This window comes from Sinocyclocheilus grahami, unplaced genomic scaffold (assembly GCF_001515645.1).
Source record: "Sinocyclocheilus grahami isolate Dianchi unplaced genomic scaffold, SAMN03320097.WGS_v1.1 scaffold619.1, whole genome shotgun sequence".
In the NCBI taxonomy this organism is placed as follows: domain Eukaryota; kingdom Metazoa; phylum Chordata; class Actinopteri; order Cypriniformes; family Cyprinidae; genus Sinocyclocheilus; species Sinocyclocheilus grahami.
The window spans coordinates 458,201-478,282 of NW_015505798.1; the positions used below are offsets into that span (position 1 = coordinate 458,201).

The window sequence follows — 20,082 nt, forward strand, 5'->3', positions numbered from 1 at the left end:
AGCACAGACTGGACTGGTGTCTTACCTCAGACCCGCCCTGAGTGAGCTGTCATCAGTCCGCCATTGTTTCACGCTGGAGCAGATGAAGACAAGAATGACTCCTAAGCGATTGTGGTGTTCTGTTGTTGGATGTAATAATGAACATAGCAGTCGTCATTTACTCCCGACATCTGAGCCGCTGAACTCGCAGTGGATTACATTGTTTCTGAAGGGAATGCGCCCCCGATCTACATAAATGCGTCTATGTTCGTGCGAATCATTCATGATCCAGCCTCATCTACAGAAGAAGTGAGTGTAATGTTTTGTAATGAATCTTTGCAAATCGCCTTTCCTAATAATGTGCTAATTAGCAAGTTTCACGATGAATGCGGCTAAAGTAAACAGTCCCTCAGAGAGCAGCTCGAAAGAGAGGGGCGGGCTCAGCAGAGCTCATTAACATTTAAAGGAAAATGCTACAAAATGGCTTGCTCTGGAAAGAGCCATTTTTGACAGGGTAATAAATGTGTTTTTTACACTACCATTGGGAAATTTTAACCAAACTGTTACAGACTTTTCATTAAGACCCTAAAGAATCATATCAACTTGTGGAAAATAGGCCTCCTATGACCCCTTTAAAGGAACCCAAAAATGAAAATTCTGTCATCATTTACTCACTGTCATGTTCCAACCCTGTATGACATTCTTTCTTCTGCGGAACCAAAATAAAAAATAAAAAATAATAATGTTAAAAAAGACATTTTGAAGAAGCTGTTTTTACCCCAAAATTACATTGAACCCATCTGACTTTCATTGCATGGACAAAAAAACACTGAGACTGAGGTTAGAAATGACATGAGGGTGAGTAAATGACGACAGTTTTAGAATTTTTATTTCTTAAATAAGGATTTTTTTTATAAATCTTAGATTATTTTCAGTGAACTGGTCAAACAGGTTTGAAAACTCTCAATTTGCTCTCTTTCAGACTGTTCTCCGACTGAATCTTCTAAAGTGGTTTCTCAGTCAGTAATTCAAACAGACGGTATCAAGATACTTAAGATCACAGAGAACAAACAGCGCTGGATGAAGTGAATATTCACCTACAAAAAATTGAAACAAAAGCCTACTTTTGACCAGTAACTTCAGCTACTGCTGTGTCATGTTGAATAAGTGGTCATTCACACCGAAAGTGTTCAGTGTCCACCTGCGCTGTTTTTCAGTTGCTTTCCTATATGAACGTGCCAGATGGATGTCTTTGATCATTTTGCTGCTTTATACTGTTCTTGTGTTTTAAAACATGTCTGAAGACCCATTCGTTCTGCTCATGTGTAATGTTGCTCTCACCCCTGAATGTCAGAGGAACTCAAATCAAATGTCAGTACCAAAGCATTTGTATATTTCTGTGAAATAACGGAGGACCAGTACTTGATGTGTATACAGGAAAGCCAGCCTACCTCCCTAAGTACTGTACTGCCATAACCTCTGTACAAGCCTCTGAAACCCTGCAATGAGAAATCAAAACTAGTTGTCATCTCTGCACAGACAAAAAGACATGGCATTTTCATTACTGGTTGTTTTACAAAATGACTTGTTTATCAGTCAGTCCACCAGTGCATTTGTCAGTAACATGACAGCTCGAGTGCATTGTTCACTGTAAGTAAAGCTGAAGGATACGCAGCCTGAATACGCATACCTCTTCATGTAGTGTATTCAGCAGCACTCGGTAGGTATTGAGAGAGGGATTGGCCTGTGTCCTCTGCTTTACTACTTCAGTCGGCACACGGATCAGACAGGCGACCTGTGTAAGAGGAAGAGAACACTCATCAATCTGTCAAATAGTACTCTTCACACAAAGACAAATACTCAAGTACACTGCTCAATATGGCTGTTTGAAAATAGGAAATAAAGTAAAAGATTTACAGCTTATATTTGTAGATGTATATTTACAACAACTGGAAAAAAAAACTGAAAGTGGATCAAGACAAAATACATTTGGTAAGATTTCCAAAAGCAGAATTTGCATTTAGACATTCTGAGGTTAAGTACTGCTTGAAATGTGACCACTGTTTGAAAATTGTTTGTAAAGCTTGACATTTCCAAAATGTGGTAAAACATGCATGCATACCGTGGAACATAATTAAATTGTATTTCAATGTATTTGAGATATTTCTAGTATCAATCGATAGATAAATATAGTAGATAGATATTGATAGATAGATAATACATTGAAATGTGTGATTAAAATGTGTGTATATAAATGTCAAATGTTTCTTAAAATCAATAATAAAAAAGGCCACAAAAATTATATATATATATATATATATATATATATATATACACACACACATATATATAGCAAATATATTTAAAAAAAACCTTAAAAACATTTTTTCTAGTTATTTTTACTGAAAGAATATATACCAAAAAGGGAAAAAATTGTAATTAAGAATGATTTCTGAAAATGTCTTTAAAAAAATCTTTAAAAAAAGTAATTATCTGGTAAATGAGACTACTGTATTACTAGAATACAACACAACATCATTTAATTTTACATGTACGTGGTCATTATTTAATGTTCATGTAAACAGAATGAATAAAAACCCATTACAAATGACTAACAAAATGCCTATAACTCATACAAGAAGTCACAGTAACACTCATTCTCACATACACACACACACAAGCACAACAGCTGAAATGCAGACGCAGTCTCATGTTTTGTCGATAGCTGACGTGTGGCATTATTCAAGCTCATTCTTCATGGCCACATCCCCCTCTAAAACTACACTTGTGGTGCATTACTTCTGATCCTCTCCATGCTGGGGACGGAAATACCAGGGTGAACCGAGGATGGAAAGCAATCTCCGCAACCACAGGAAGTTTACCGGGCCCCCCACCAGACCCCCAGGCTCACACTGGATCTGTGGTGCTAGAAGTAATCTCTTCTGAATGACAGAGCGGGCATGGGGTGCTACTATGAGAGAGGTCGGGTCTGCTGACAGCATATAAGCGGTGTGTGTGAACAAGCTACGATAGTTTGCGCTCTGTACGACTTTGGCAGGCGGCAGAGCATCTTCTTGCACACTGCAGTTGCTGAATGAATGGCCACTTGGCTTACAGAACAGCATGCACGATTTTGCGGTAATGGCGTGACACAAATGTGGAAGAACCAGCTGAGGGAATCTGTAATTGTTATTTCCACTGAGAAAAGTAAGGTCAGTGGGGAAGGTTTATATTTTTCAGCCAAAACCGTGTAGCAAGAGTGCCATCCAGCGTTGAAACGCGGGAACTACGACCATCGGTGTGTTACACAAAACTGAGAGGGCCCATTTTACTAAGCTCATTACATTCTCTATTTGCTGGGTTAACATTTATGAAACACTAAACATCACATCTCCTTGTGTAATTCTCAAAAGGATCAAATTTAAGGCACTAAATAGAGAGGGAAGTGGATATGACAAGTAATTCTTGCAGTAATTGAATTGGTGTGCGTGAGTGCGTGCCGCAGCAATTTCGTATCGTATTCGTATCAATTTCGCATCTCGCAGGGGAGTTGATGGAGGACAGGCGAGAGATTATATCAGATCAATTACCGGCACTGTGTATTTCTGGGTAATTTAGAGAGAGCAGTGAGGAGGAAAACTAGGCTGAGGACATTTTAAAATAAGTGGAAGTCAAAGCCTTAGAGTTTCGCTGTGTTTATAGATGTAGCCTAACTGTTACCTGTATCACGCAATTATCAAGGAAATGACTTAAAGGCAGTTTTACTAATTAAGGAGTAATGGTTATACTGTTTATTGTGAGATACGTTTATCTTTATTTGCTAGTCATTTGGAGGCGGTTAATTAGCCGCTGCTCCTGATCCCCGCGCTGTGCTGCTGAAGCGCATGCAGGAACCCTGAGGACGAAACTCATTTCCACAGCGATCAGAGGCCAGCACTCACCACGACAGGAAGGTCGGTGAAGAAGCGGGGGCAATTAAAGCTGCTTATTTTAGCACTAGGTGAATCAGTTAAAGGGTTAGTTCACCAAAAAATGAAAATTAGGCTGCGTTTTACTCACCCCCGAGGCATCCTAGGTGTATATGACTTTCTTCTTTCAGACAAATCCAGTCGGGAGTTATATTAAAAATTGTCATTGATCTTTCAAGCTGCTTAATGCCACTCAGCGGGTATTGCATTGCTTCAGTCCAAAAGAACTTAAATAAAAATCGCCCATCCATAAAAAAAAAAAGTGTCTCACAGGGTTCCGGGGGGTGAACAAAGGCCTTCTGTAGCGAATCCATGCGTTTTTGTAAGAAAAATATCCATATTCAAAACGTAATAATCACTTTAATGTAGCTTGTGCCAACAGTCCTACACTAATCACTTGAATGTAGCTTGCGCTCCCTGTTGTAAACAGAAGCAGTTCCGGGGGAATGACATATGAGATCGGCTTTGCGCATGCGCTGCTCAGAAGTGACGTACGCGGAAACGCAGGGGAAAGATCAAAACAAAACAACGGTCACTAATTAGAAGTACAAAACGAGGATTTGTAAAGAAGAATGTCGGAGGATTTCGATATAAGCCAAGAGGAGACTGGTTTTCCTTTGCTAAAGTAAGGAAACTTTGCTTCCTTTAATCCTGTAAACAAACGTTGGTTTTCACGAGACTCACCGGCGCATGCGCAACGCTGAAGTCATACGTCATCAGCCCGGAGCTGCTTTCGTGTAGGACTGTTGGCGCAAGCTACATTAAAGTGATTATTACGTTTTGAAAATGGATATTTCTCTTACAAAACTGCATGGATTCGCTACAGAAGGCCTTTGTTCACCCCCAGGAGCCGTGTGAGACACTTTTCTTTTTATGGATGGGCGCTTTTTATTTATAGTGGCATTAAACAGCTTGAAAGATCAAAGACAATTTTTAATATAACTCTGACTGGATTCGTCTGAAAGAAGAAAGTCATATACACCTAGGATGCCTCGGGGGTGAGTAAAACACAGCCTAATTTTCATTTTTGGGTGAACTAACCCTTTAAGAGTAACCCTTCTACACACCTGCAGAGGGACGAATGATTGCTGCACACTGAACAAGACCTGAAAACACAATTCAGTTGTTTTGATTTGCCTCAACAGACTGAAACATATTTGTGACCCTGGACCACAAAACCAGTCATAAGAGTAAATTTTTCGAAATTGAGATCTGAAAGCTGAATACATATGCTTTCCATTGATGTATGGTTTGTTAGGATTGGATGATATTTGGCTGAGGGACAACTATTTAAGATCTGGAATCTGAGGATGCAAACAAATCTAAATATTGAGAAAATCGCCTTTAAAGTTGTCCAAATGAAGTTCTTAGCAGTGCATATTACTAATAAAAAATTAAGTTTTACTATATTTACAGTAGGAAATTTACAAAATATCTTCATGGAACATGATCTTTACTTAATATCCTAATGATGTTTGGCATAAAAGAAAAATCTATAATTTTGACCGATACAGTGTATTTTTGGCATTGCTACAAATATACCCCAGCGACTTAAGACTGGTTTTGTGCTCCAGGGTCACATTTAGTTACAAACATTTATTTTAAGTTTAATAAAAATCACTATAAACATGCATAATGAATTCACAATTTAGAACACCATATAATCAGTTGGTTCTGTACTGTATAATTATAATTACATTATAATACATAATGCATTACTTATCTATTTATGATTATGCCATTAAATGCTGCTGAATGAAAACACAAGATCTACATGCTATTTATAGCTATGCTGTTTATGTTATATCATGCCTTACAGGCTTCAAAAGTGTAACTGAGAGGTAAATGTATTATAACTGTGGTTAAAAAGAAAAGATATAACACTTTAGAATGCACATTGTAAGGCATTAATAATTAATTTGAATACTTTTATAATGATTTAAATTATATGTACAAGCTTAAATAAAGTATTAACAGAAGTGTTATGCTAAGATTTAAAAAAAAATGTGCCAAATATTTTATCTTTTATGCTGTTCTTTTGAACTTTGTATCCTGAATAAATGATCAGTTTCCACAAAACATTAAGCTATATCAAACTCTTTTCAATACTGAAAATAATAAGAAATATTTCTTGAGCATCAAATCTGCATATCAGAATGATTTCTGAAGGATCATGTGACACTGAAGACTGCAGTAATGATGCTGAAAATGTAGCTTTGCTATCACAATAATACATTCTATTTTAAAATATATTAAAATAGGAAACAGATATTTTAATTTGTAGTAATATTTCTCAACATTACTGATTTGCTGTATTTTTGATCAAATAGCTTTGGTGAGTTCTTAATGTTTTCCAAGAAAAAAAGAAAACTTGAATGCTACTGTGAGTTAAAAAGTTAAAAAGATATTTATAACATAACATTTTTGCCTTTTTACCCACAAACCTGAAGCTGTTTTTTTAAATCCCAACAAAACACATTTCTAGAAGCATAAAATAAACCACTTGTACATGGTATGGTCACTCTCACAGCTGTGACTCCAGACATCAATAGACAAAGCTGGAACATTCCGAACGGTCCGTGAACTCAGAACAAATGCCTCCCAGCTCAGTCTCAGGAAGTTGGAATTACAAAAGGCATCTGGGACAATCTTCCACAGATCATCCTACAGGTCCTTGAAAAACAACAACAACAACAGAGGCCCCTCGGGTCCTTATGGAGCGCTGCCTTTCCAAAACCTATCTGCACAGACCAATATCTGCCTGACACGTCCCCATCTCATCCTTTAATAATACCAATGCATGTGCAGAGATAACATTTTTAACCCAACACTTCAATTGCCTATTTTTTATTTATATTTCAGAGGCCTGCCAGGTGAGAACAAGAAGAGAGGGTGGGAGAAGGTTATGCCACAGTACAACGCTCAGGCAGTACAACGCTCAGGCTTGATTTGTGCAATAAATCATAGGCAATCGTATTCTCGTGGGCAATGCATGGATTTTTTTTGCTGTGCCAAACTTAGCGGGGTGCCAGTCAGCCTCTTCTAGTCATGCTACAAGCTGTTTTCACCCCACAGCCATAGGGAGAGACAAGGTTTATAAATGTAGGATAAGTGCTCCATCAGCTTGACAACTGAGCTTTCGGAGAGTGTGTTGGGCAAACGGGAATGAAGATAAATCTGATATAATGGCTAGATAACAGCCTACTCTGGCTCTGATAAACACCATCAGCCAGTGCATTCTTTATAGCACACACACATATACAATGATACTGAGAAAGAAGAGACAGAAATCACCATTGCTGTTATTACACAATATTATACCACAAGGCTGTTAAATGCATTCTGATTGGTTGATGAACATTCTAAAGTGTGCATTTATTTTCCAGTAAACGCACAGCTATAAAGTACTTCCAGGTCTGTCGGCTGCATTACATTTCCATAACACTTCAAACTAATGATATCAAAGGTCCTTATAGTCTACAACATCAAATAAACCAAAACCCACAAAGACACTGACCAACCCAACAAATACGACAAACCAGAGGATAAAAATTACAATTTCCATGTTTTTCCCACAGATGGAAACACACCTATAAACTTCTTGTCAGCACTGCCTCACAATTAACTTTTTTTGATAAAATAGCTCACAACTGAAAAGCTACATGATATGTTTTCATTAGCGAGGACGTAACATTGCTGTTTTTGAAGCTGTTAAACTTACAGTCTTGCTATTTGTAAAAACCCTGCTGCCGAACACTTTCAATAATTCACTGGCTGTATTCAATCTTTAAAGCAACCTTTTATATAGTTGTGTGCAGAGACAGGCTGGACTTACAGTAAGGGAGACTGGTGAAGGTGTATAAGGTGAGGATAAAGTTTCCAGACAATTTAAATCTTGCTGGTTGCAGATGAGAGGCTGTTACGAGGCATATCCAATGCTACAAAGACATAGCCTGAATCCCTGAGCTTAAAGTCCTGGATCCAAATTGTGTTTTATTAGTGTGCTAGTGCTAACCTTATAGGGTCAACCAAATAACTATGACATTATAGCAGTTGCAAATATTCTGGAAAAGTAATAGGGAAATGTACTAAGTAATCGGAAATACTCAAAGAGATTATGGCACAAACAAGAAACTAAATTGACTGATGCAAAATTGGGCCAGAAATCTCCAAATCTAACAAATTATAAACTAATGAGTCATTAATCATCTCCAGTTGAGAAACCCATTAGCGAGAAGTTGTATAATGGCAGGAGTTACGCAAGTAAGATGACTTTGTCTTCTGCTCCAGACGGCCTGAGGGGAAGACTTTCATGGCTAAGCTCCAGGATTACATGCTTTGAATGGGGCAACATGTACCCACAACACACTGGGATTAAGCTGGGGTTCTGCTGTTAAAAATCCCCCTTTTGAAGTGTGCAAATCCTGCTGCACCAGGCAAAGGGTTATCAACAGACCTGACTTTAAATTCACCTCATATTCAGATATCTTGGGTATTGGTGAAGGCTGACCTTTTCACTTAACTTATTTTTGAGCTATGTTTAATGGTCGCAATTAGCACGGTATGATAGTCTGTCTAGTTTTCCAAACAAAAAGACAATTTTCACCCAGAGAGTCTTCTTCACAATAAAGATGGAATAACAACCAGTTAATTTAATTGGTAACAAACTGAAATGATCAACCCAGTTACAACATTTATAGTTATATTCTGTCTCTTGAAATTGGAAACTACTATTGCATATTGAGATGAATGGGACGGAGATGTATTAGTAGGCCCATGTGGTATTTCACCAAGGTTGAGGAAAATCTGCTGCCGAATTCTGCTGAATAGATTTAAATATGTTAAATGTGTTAAACAGAGCTGAGAGGACTAAAATCTAATGAGTGCACATTCCATACTGATTCCAAAATACATTTTTATGTTTTTTAAAGCATGAAGTTCTCGGACAAAAAAAGTTCCACATTGGTGCTTGACAAAAATACTCAGCACACTTCAAGCTTTTGAAAGAAACAATTTTTTGCTCACAACTTTTATCTTTTATTTGATATCTTTTAACATAACAAAATTATGTACACCAACATTCAAATGTTTTGGGCTAGTAAGATTTTTCTTTCTTTATTTATTGATCAAAAATACAGTAAAAAAATTTACTATTGTAAAATTGGCAAAGCTGAATTTTCAGTTTTCAGTGTCACATGATCTTTTAGAAATAAAAAAAGACATTCGAATGGTAGTGCACACTTACATTTCATGCCAGTCATTGTACACTCTCTTTTTTTGAATAAATAACCCTCTTATGTTAGTCAAGTTTTTTGAGCGATGAAGCCTGTTCCAAACACTACTGTCTTGAAAGAATAAAGCAAACCGGATCTAACCAATAGAGGGAGAGAAGCGGGCTGCCCTGAGACACAACAAATAAATGTCTTTACAGCATTTCTTAATCAATTAAATCTATCCTTGAGCAATAAAAGTATTAATTTCATTCAAAAACATAAATTGTAAAACTTCAAACTTTTAAAACATTTTTAAGGTGGAGTATCCACTAAGGAAAAATTAAACCGCAAACTTTTTGCTCCTGTGTTGGATCGTTTTTATGACATTAGCTGTACTGCACTGCTTTGAGCATACAGTTTCACTAGCGGAGGAAATGAAGGTGCTTCTTAAAGCTCCAAAATCTAAATCTCCCTTGACAAAACAGCAAGACTCCTCTCTATAAAAACAGCTATGTCAATAGGCAACAAACAGATCCTATTTGGCGAGCTGGTGGGAAAATACAGGGTCGTCTTTGGCCCGTCTCCTAACCCAGAGCAAAACACTTCCAACAAAAACAACATTCTACACTTTCTGCATATTTGTCTCTGAAACAGACATACTGTTCATTTGGACAGCAATGGGTAAATAAATGATGATAAAAATAAGGACAAAACAGAAGAAGAAGAATAACAGGAAACCTACGATTTCTCCAAGCGAAGCGGCCAGCATGTGAGTGATGGGGGCCAAGTTTGTAGCACTATAGCCGGTAAATAACGACTTAGTGCTTTCATAGGTGACGAAAAACACAGCAGCTGGAATCAAGAAGAAACACTTTGTTTGAGGCAAACTACTTAAACTGCATCCACTTTCTAATATATGCGAAATGTATTTCATTTGTGGGTGTATTCTGAGAGCTAGCGATTCCAGTAATTCTGGTTTAAATATGCAATTTATTATCATAATTCGAAATCTTTGCAGCATGCAGTTATATTAATCTTCTAAAGAGTTTAAAGTAAACTTTTAAACATGCAGCCATTTTTCATGTTTATTAATAAGATATCTAAACTTACCATTGGGAAAGGAGCCTATTGCAGCTGACGGGACCCCTGCATAGATCCCTCGGAACCCTCCCGCCTTGTAAAAGCCCTGCTGGCTCTGTAACCTAGTCTTTATGGTGTCCAGAGGGAAGAGAGTGAGATCTACACACATTCCCGCACAGCCGCCTGCCTAAGGGACGGAGAGCAATGATACTGTTTTAATACATCATTATATATTTATATATATAGTTACAGTATAATAAAGTCCTTTAAAAATTCTGGTGCAATGCAATTAATAAAGTCATAAGGGTCAATTTTTCGAAATTGAGATTTATACATCATCTGAAAAGCTGAATAAATAAGCTTTCCATTGATGTGTGGTTTGTTAGGATAGGACAATATAGGCCAATATTTGGCCGAGATACAACTATTTGAAAATATGGAATCTGAAGGAGCAAAAAAATCTAAATATTGAGAAAATCGCCTTTAAAGTTGTCTAAATTAAGTTCTTAGCAATGCATATTACTAATCAAAAATGAAGTTTTTATATATTTACGGTATTTACAAAATATCTTCATGGAACATGATCTTTACTTAATATCCTAATGATTTTTAGCATAAAAGAAATGAAAGAAATAAACATACAATGTTTTTTTGGCTATTGCTACAAATATACCCCAGCGACTTAAGACTGGTTTTGTGCTCCAGGGTCACATATTATTTTTACCACATAATTCCACAATTTACCACAAATGACACTTTAAGGTTTAAGGAGAAGAAGAGTCATGTTTGTTGTTCTGCTTAATATGGTTACTAAAACAAAGCGGAGATACAGAAAACCACTTTTTATCTAATTCATTATTCATTATGATTAACCCCATTTTTCACCCACTGTGTTTTAAAGTATTTCTGACTATCAATATGCAATACTGTGCATATGGATCTGCAAACAAAAACATCCTTCCATTCCAATGCTAAAGAGTGCAAACTCTATGATTGATTCATTACTACTTTAAAAAAGTGTTTGAAGATAAGTTGGTCCTGTTTTGATCCAGATCAAGTGGAAGCTGTCAATTACATGAAGCACTACTGACTGTACTATTATTATTATTACTATTATTGTTATTAAGCGATACAGTCCAAATAATTCACAATTAGGCTGCAGAAACAAAGAGAAAGAAGAGCGATTTTTTATTTCTCTAAAACCATTAAAGTTTAAAAAAAATTAATTAATAATTCAATTAGGCAAAACAACTGTCTGGACTAAGAAATCACTAATAATTAATAAAAATAATAACTATTATTGCTGTTATTATTATTATCACTATTATTATAATTAAGTACTAATTAATAATTGAGAAACAACAAGAGAAAAGAACAGTATGTTTTCTCTCTCTCGCTCTATAAAATAAAGCAGGGGTCACCAAACTCGGTCCTGGAGGGCTGGTGTCCTGCAGAGCTCCATCTTGCCTCAACACACCTGCCTGGAAGTTTCAGGTATAAGACCTCGAATAGCTGGTTCAGGTGTGTTTGATTAAGACTGGAGCAAAACTCTGCAGGACACCGGCCCTCCAGGACCGAGTTTGGTGACCCCTGAACTAAAGGTAAAAAAAAAACTAAAACAAACAATGCAATGGAATAATAATAATAATAATAATAAACTAGATGTGGGTGTGGTTTATTTACTGAGCAAAGCAGACAGTTTATATTATTTTTACAAGGACTTTCATTTTCTTTATTACTTTCATAATCAGAATCACTCTGGGACTAGTCTGAGATGACTGAAACAAGAAAGCCTCCAAATAAAGTGAACACTAACACATAAGCATAAAGACACTGCTACTCGATTACATTACACTGTATTTGTTTCAAGAGCAGAGTTAATGTCATGAGGAAAGATGCCTACGCTTCTGCTTTTAGCACGTGCAATAGACATAAAATGCGCATTACCACAAGGGAGGCTGTGAACTCTCGTCTGTCCATACTGTATGTGCGGACTGCGGCATTAAGCAGGTGATTTATCTTTGACGCTCTATGCAACAGCTATCGCACGCTCATCATGGGCGCCGCCATGTTTAAGGCGTGTGCTTCCACTGACATCACGTGATGACAACAGTAGCAGAACTGCAGAGGAATAGCAATATATGATCAACGTTAGGTGTTTTATTTTGTTTTTAAACTATTTTCTAAATTAAACATTTTCTTATCTTACATCTCTATTTAATTGTGAACATTTTATTAATTAATTAATTCATTGTTATTTTTATTTATGCATTTATTTAAAGGTAAATGGTCGCCTAGAAACTTGAATCTCCCTGCTCTAGGAATTGGATTCTGGTTTTGACTTTAGAAGGGTTTGGTTTAGCATTAAATGCTCAAAATAAAATCCAGTATGGCGTCATAATAGGTCCAGCAGGGGGAACTAGTATTCCATCAAAGTTTCCAGTTACACGAAGACAAAACAAGTTCATAGACTATGGATATGGAGGGCGAAACCTGCAAAAACAAGAAATAAATATGCAAATAGGCAAATAAATAAATAAATGTGTGTATAAATACACAAATTCTTGTTTAAATACATATAGAAATAATTAAACGTGACTAAAGTAGGCAAATAAATCAAATAAATTAGTGGACAAATGGGAAATGTTTAAGGAAATGCTAAACTCATCCTATTTATTTTCCTTTGACCGCTCGTTTATTTCTGAACGTAGTTCCACTTTTATTTTTCCTCTGCACAACATGCTAATTTGCCTACTTTCATCACATGTACAATTATTTATTTATGTCTTTAAACAAGAATACGTGTATTTATGCACACCTTTATTTATTTATTTGTGTATTTATTTATGTACTGTTTTTGCAGGTTTCGTCCTCCATAATAGACTAGTACACTGGTTTATATAAAATATATCAAATTAAACAATCACATTTTTTATACAGTACAATAGGTTTTACTGTGATGAAGTGAAATAAAATGTACATTTTGTGTTCACGTCCAATAGTGCCGTATCAGTTAAATAAGCCTTAGTCTAAAATCATTATTTATTTATTTTTATTTCAGTTCAAATTAGTATATATTTTTTACACTAAACAAAAACACTTTACCGGAATATTTTAGCTTATTTGTTTACAACGAACGGGGATAGTGCTGAACATACACATACATATACATATAAGCTAAATACAGCACATATTAACATTATATCTATACAACGTCTGGTAGGGCAACTTTTCACATTTTATTGGGATTAATGACATCTAGCCTACTTTAAATGCTATAAATTTACACTTTTTTTTTTTGGCCAAACGATGATTTGTTCATTTAAAAATAATTTCACATGATTAGAGAAGCCCATTTCAGCCACAATAACAGCATAAGTTATAATTATGACCTAAAAAAAAACAATTGTGACAACATTTAGATTTTTTGTATGTCATAATTAGGACATTTTATGTCATATTTGCGATTTGCCAAAGCATCGTTTTTGAAATTGTAACTTGGCTTCCATATTTTTGTAGTCAATATTTTGAGGTCAATAAAAAAGCATGTGTCTAGACAAATAAAAAATAAACTACTAAATCAATCAGCAACACCCTGAGAAACATTATTCGCCGGAGTAAACAAGTCGAACCCGCTCTCGGGGCGTCCTCTCTCCTCTGCGTGGCGACGTCCTCTGCGTGGCGACGTCCTCTGCGTGATGACGTCCTTGCTATCGCAGGCCACAGGGTTGTTTTGGAGGAAGTTAAAGCAGATCCACAAACAGCAAGAGAGAGAGAGAAAAAAAGACCCGTCGTTTAACACTGGGGCGATAACAGTTACAGCACCCGTATCGGTATCCCCGATTCCGGATTAGTTCACTCATAACTAGCCTAAACGATCCAGTGCTCCGCTGGCGACAGGGGCTGAAGTTATTGTTTGTTGTCTTCATAAACATCAGGCTTGTGTAAGGGCACGGGTAGTAGCAATCTAGCTCACAGGCTACACCACAGCACCAATACAGACTGATATTCGCTAGATCTCCTGCTTTATACACCAGGTGAGTTATGAGATCAATATGTAACGTTATGCTTGAACATGTTCAATCCAGAGACTGGTCGTGGATTTGTGAAGAGAGATGGTGTGATTGGCATGTAACGTTAAGCTAACTGATCTTAGCAAACGAGCTCATTTTTTATGCACTTATAGAGCACGGAGGTGATTCAATCCTGATTTCTCTGTGTATGCGCTTGCTTTCTGGTTAAAACCAGTCATTTTTACACGCTGTGGTGATGTTGATCTGTCCGTTTTCAGGCCCTGAATAATCAGGTGTTCCTAGTTAACCGGACAGGCCTGACAGTCGCGCTGGATTGTGTCGTTTTACATTTGCAGGTCATTTAAAACGCCTCGCTTTTTCTCAGATCGTTGTCTTGAGCTAATATACATAAGGCGACATTTTATTCAATGGCACTAACATGATAACAATCGATCAGATATGGTTTTTACAGCGCTGGCTTGCTTTTATATGAAACCAGATGATTGCACAACCAGCAAACGCGTCAAAAACATTCACTTTCTGCTTATGTTTACCGCACACTGAAACAGCTGTGGAGTATTGCGAAACAAGCTATTTAAAAAAAAAAGAACCAGCTACTATTAGGCTAAAGCCTCCATTACTCTATAACCCAAGCGCCTTTATGGTTCACAAGTAGCGTCAATATATAAGAAACAAGCGTATGTCAGTATGAGTACGCACTTGGTTATTTGTTGAAGTGGATGGCATTCTGCTGTTCTCATGCATGCTACCATGTGATCCGACTTTACCGAGTGTCATGGGTTCCAGATTAAATATGGAGTCGTAAAACTGCTGGCAGTCGTGGGCTGTCTCTCAAAATCTAGCGAGCTGCCTGTCTAGACTATTCAGAATTGTATACAAACTAGTATGTAATATGTGAGCATATTTCTGCATAAATATGACATAATACACCAGGGCCTTATGAAGCGCAGCTCACACAGAAGTCACTTTCAAACCAAGAAGCTTCAGTTGGTCTTTATGGCAAATTTGCATGACCAGCTGAACCGATGCGAAATCTGCATTTTAGCCAAACAGTGGTAAATGTAACCTCACCGCACTGAAAAATGCTCTAAAGTTGTTTTTTGGTTAATTCATTTTTGCAGTTGTTGTTAGTACATCATAGGAACTACAGGGTCGTGCCGACATGACCGAAAATGTATTTACACTACAAGATAAATCTGCGGCCACATTTACTGTACCAACCTTTCAGTTTTCTATAGGAATCCAGGAATTTCACGTGAGGCTGAAAGATTTTCACACTCAGATTTCGCGAGGGATTGACCTACAGAAAGCTGCTTGGTTTATAAAAAATGGAGTGGCATCTTTTGGCATTTCTACTTGCTTGCTTAAACATGCAATAGACCATAACAACTTTCAAAACTGTTTTATGGACTTTCTGTCCACTGAAGGTTCCCCCCCAAGAAAGACATTTCATCAGCTTAATAGTCAGTAGGTTGTTAAACAACAGTCTTGAACACACTGTACTTCTATCCCTCACAGCCTCGTTTTCACTCCTGTCAAAAAGTAAATATGACGCAGCCCTGACTAAGGTCTATGTGAAAAAAATGTGTGAAAATGTTGTATAGGCCTACTACTATTATTTAAAACATTTCTTTTTGCTAGAGATCGACCGATATATCGATTTACCGATATTTTCCCCGATATTTAAGCATTGTACCATAATCGGATATCGGTTTTGGAATATCGGATTCACCGATAAACGCGCGAGAATTGCGCGCAGGATCGCCATTGCCACGCGTCTGAGGGGAGACGAGACGACGACAACAGCGTGCAGGTACTTGATATAGTTTCTGTAGTTAGTAAACTTTATTTAACATAACAGCCATTTATGCACATATTAGATGTATTATATAAATATGTAGTTTATGCAGCTTGGCTCTAAGAAATAGAGACCAACTCACGGAGTCACGTAAGATAATCCGTCAAGTCCTGTCCCAATAAAGACGTAACTTTGCCTGAATTAAATACCTTATTGACCCGAATATAAGACAATGTTTTTTCTTGGAAATACATCTGAAAAAACGCGGTCATCTTATATTCAGGGTCTAGACTTTGACATGTCAATAATACACCTACAACAATAGGTGGTGCCAAATACGCATAAAACGAGTGTGCCATGAAATACGTAATGTAATGCGTGTTGTAAAGATCGCGAGTAAAAACAAAAGAAAAAGAAAACCTTTTTTTTATTTTAATTTTTTTTATGGTATATCAAAAAAGTGTATATTTTTAAATGTGATTGTTGGTAAATTTTAACAGTTTTTACCATACTTTCAAAACAAAAATGAAAATAGGAAAAATATGCAATATGAAAATAATTTTACTGCGAAAAAACAAATTTGGTTTTTAAAAAGCCTTTTTCCAAAAGGTACATCTGGAAAAAGGGGGGGTCGTCTTATAATCAGGGTCGTCTTATATTCGGGCCAATAAGGTAATATGCAGCCATGAATGAGCACATGTTGGAAATAAAAGCGCTGAATTTAATTCTCTCTCTGTTGTCTGCTCATCGTTAGTCTCGTGAAGCCACTTTTATATTGCTGTTCACTCACCGGGTTGATGCTCATGAACTTTTAACAAGATTCACTTGTTTAAAATACCCTAAATTGTATTAACATTTACTATTTCGCTAATAAACATCTAAATAAATACAACTATATGGAAATTATTTATTATCTCCGCGAGCGATCGCAGTTTGAGTATAATTCTGTGTAACTGCATAGATAAACCACGCTGTCAGCAGGCATTTCATAGTCTAGAAGGACAAAAACATTATTAATAATTCTGATATAACATTCCAGTTGAGAAATGCAATAAAATACGATGTTTTGTTTGTTATATTCCAATATTCCAGAGAATATTATTCAGTGAATTAACATTATCCAGTGAATTATTCTTGACTCTGTAGCTATTAAACAGCTTATAAACCTACTAAAACTGTAGTTTAAAATGAAGTTGATATGACGCCTTTCCTTTATTTATTTTCTCCATTTGAAAACATTAGACATTCTACATTTATTTTGCTTATTGTTAATATTAGTGTTGTTGCTGTTGATACTTTTTATAAATAAAATGTTTTTATTGTTGTAATATAAAGATTAAATTTAACATGAAAGACTGGTCATTTTCAACACTTAAAAAAAAAAAGATGACTGAAAAGAGGAAAAACCAAAGTGAAGTATGTTCTTACTTCACTCAGTCATTTATTTACTTATAACAGTAAATAAATATCGGTTCTGCACATCGGTTATCGGGCACATAAACATGCAAACAATTGGTATCGGTTATAAAATATCAATATCGGTCGATCACTACTTTTTGCATAATACATTTTTGCTTTTCTTCTTAATGGTTGTGTAGTATTACAGAATTACTGAAATAATGTGAAATACCACAATGTCTTAAGGACAGCGAGTGTTCCATGTTGGTGACTTTAAGTCATGATGTTTGTGTGGAGGAGCTCTTCAGTCCACTTGTAGATTACTCGACCGTGATGAGGGGTTTTCACCTTAACCTTTTAGTATTTGCTACTACACTACATTTATTGTTCAGAGCTCTACTGGCGTTTTTAGTAACTTAATACAAACCATTTTAAAAGGAAATCAAGCAGTTGTTTCATTCCTGAGGGTCATTTCATTATGCTTTGCTTATCAGGAGCCAGAAAGTATTTGTCAGTGAACATAGGCTAAGCTTAGGGATGCACGATATTGGATTTTTACTGATATTCGATATGCCGATATTTTTCAAATCATTTTGGCCGATACCGATATAATTCCTTTTGTTTGGAAACAACACCAAGTCTCTCCTGTGCAGAAATGATAAGCAAAATATTTTTAATTTTGGTTAGTTTTTAACAAGAACTTATTTGTTAGAATTAAATAAACAACAATGAAGGTTTTTTTTCACAGTACATTGAAGCTTTGAAAATAACTATAAATAAACTATATATCAATCACTGCATTTTTTTCCCCCCCAGAAAGATGCAAGGTTAACCCTAACATTTTATTTTAAGATTTAACATTTGTAGATGATCTAAAGCAAAAGAGTTGTAAAAATTCTGAAAAACTTTTAGAGCTCATTATTTGTTAAAAAAAATAAAACATATTACACATTAATGAATAAATCAGTATATATAAAATTATTTAATTTACAAGTGTCCTGTTTGTGATTTTTTTTCATGTAAGCTATAGCTTCTGACCTTTAAATCAAAACATACTCGCTATTTTATGACATCAATTACTGCTTTATTTAGAAATAAATTATTTCAGAAACGCAGTCTAAATGTTATTTGCATAGGCTATTTTTCTTTTAATTTAATTAGAAGTAGGCCAACAGTGCGCCCTACAGATTAAAACTCCATACCGAACAGGCATTAGGACCCAGGGGAGATGCCGCTGCACGTGCTATTACTGTTTACAGTATCATACACCGAAGGCGTCATTCTGTGCCTGCTTTCGCAGATGAAATGCAGCGATCCAAACAGTCAATCTAATCATCATTCAGACAAAATTTTGCTTCAAGAATGAGCCACACTTCTGACCTGATCTAATCGCTAGCACACCCTGAGCACATGTGAGTTAAAGCATTCCTCTTATCGGCAAGACATATCGGCATAATTTTTCATATCAGGCCGATGCCGGAATTTACATTTAAAGCCATTATCGGCCAATTCCGATATCAGTCCGATAATAACTTTGCTTCAAGAATGAGCCACACTTCTGACCTGATCTAATCGCTAGCACACCCTGAGCACATGTGAGTTAAAGCATTCCTCTTATCGGCAAGACATATCGGCATAATTTTTCATATCAGGCCGATGCCGGAATTTACATTTAAAGCCATTATCGGCCAATTCCGATATCAGTCCGATAATATCGTGCATCCCTAGCTAAGCTTTCATGTGGGATCAGCATAGTAATAAGTAATGTCTGTTGGCTTTTGATATTCATGCTAATTTTGGTCTAGAAAGAAGCATTTTGCAAGGTTTGAGTGGGAAATGTCATAAGTGTTGTTTCTCTCAATTATTCTGCATTTTAAATGGAAAAATGATGCCTTGCATTGATTAAAGCTAACAAAATCTGCTGGTTTTTGGACACACCATAGAACTTAGTCAACAGTAGCGCTATATTTAATTTTTGACAGTAATGAAAACAAGGCTGTTAGAAATATAATTACAGTGCGTTCAGTGGATTGTACTGTTGTTTAACAACTTAACGATTGTTCAACTAACGAAACTGACATGGCATGGAAAGCCTTGATTCATGACATGGTAAAAACCGTCCCACTGTTCCTCTGATGTTCAGAGTTTCAAAATGTATCCTAATAGACATTTGTGCACATGCCCAACCCTGCAGTTGGATGCTGTTTGTCACTGCAAAATGAAGGACTAATTACATAATCCACTCCACATTTGATTTTATCCACCTGATTTTATCCCAGTTGATACGTAATATGAAAACGAGCAGTTAAATGGTACTACTAAGTCTCTAAGTTTCAAATGGCCTGATTTAAAACCACTTGAACCTATGATCATAGCATGTCAGTGGTTTTACAGAGAGTTTCATGTTAAAGCTGATTTCTAAACACTGAAACGGCACACTATATCCTCTCGGTATGACTCCCGATATAGCAGCAGGAAACTCATAAGCATTGATATTTTTTTCCCATCTGAATGTTTGCATCCGGATTCTGTCGCCAGTTTGAAACTATTGTTTGCTCTTGTATAAGTCTGGAGACTGATTTAGATCAAGAAAGTCAAATGAACTTTTATCA

The 20,082-nt window shown here is 36.3% G+C and overlaps 2 protein-coding genes across 4 annotated transcripts in view; one reads left to right on the top strand and one right to left on the bottom strand.

The window, feature by feature from the left end:
* LOC107557780 (S-adenosylmethionine mitochondrial carrier protein-like) overlaps positions 1 to 13,938 on the bottom strand; it is a 60,689-nt gene extending 46,751 nt beyond the window's left edge. For 2 of the 3 annotated variants that reach the window (XM_016241313.1, XM_016241315.1), the window contains exons 1-5: positions 12,188 to 12,316; positions 10,271 to 10,427; positions 9,903 to 10,012; positions 1,670 to 1,774; positions 1,431 to 1,478 (exon numbers count right to left, since the gene is read on the bottom strand). In XM_016241313.1, the coding sequence (XP_016096799.1) occupies positions 1,431 to 1,478; positions 1,670 to 1,774; positions 9,903 to 10,012; positions 10,271 to 10,427; positions 12,188 to 12,220 (453 nt within the window). In that variant the 5' untranslated portion in view covers positions 12,221 to 12,316. Of the gene's footprint in view, positions 1 to 1,430; positions 1,479 to 1,669; positions 1,775 to 9,902; positions 10,013 to 10,270; positions 10,428 to 12,187; positions 12,317 to 13,872 lie in introns of those variants that run through there. The other variant, XM_016241314.1, reaches the window with a different exon arrangement.
* A 47-nt stretch (positions 13,939 to 13,985) lies between these two features.
* rab7a (RAB7a, member RAS oncogene family) overlaps positions 13,986 to 20,082 on the top strand; it is a 14,582-nt gene continuing 8,485 nt past the window's right edge. The window contains exon 1 of the mRNA XM_016241316.1: positions 13,986 to 14,277. The gene's annotated coding sequence lies outside the window, so the exon portion shown is untranslated. The remainder of the gene's footprint in view (positions 14,278 to 20,082) is intronic.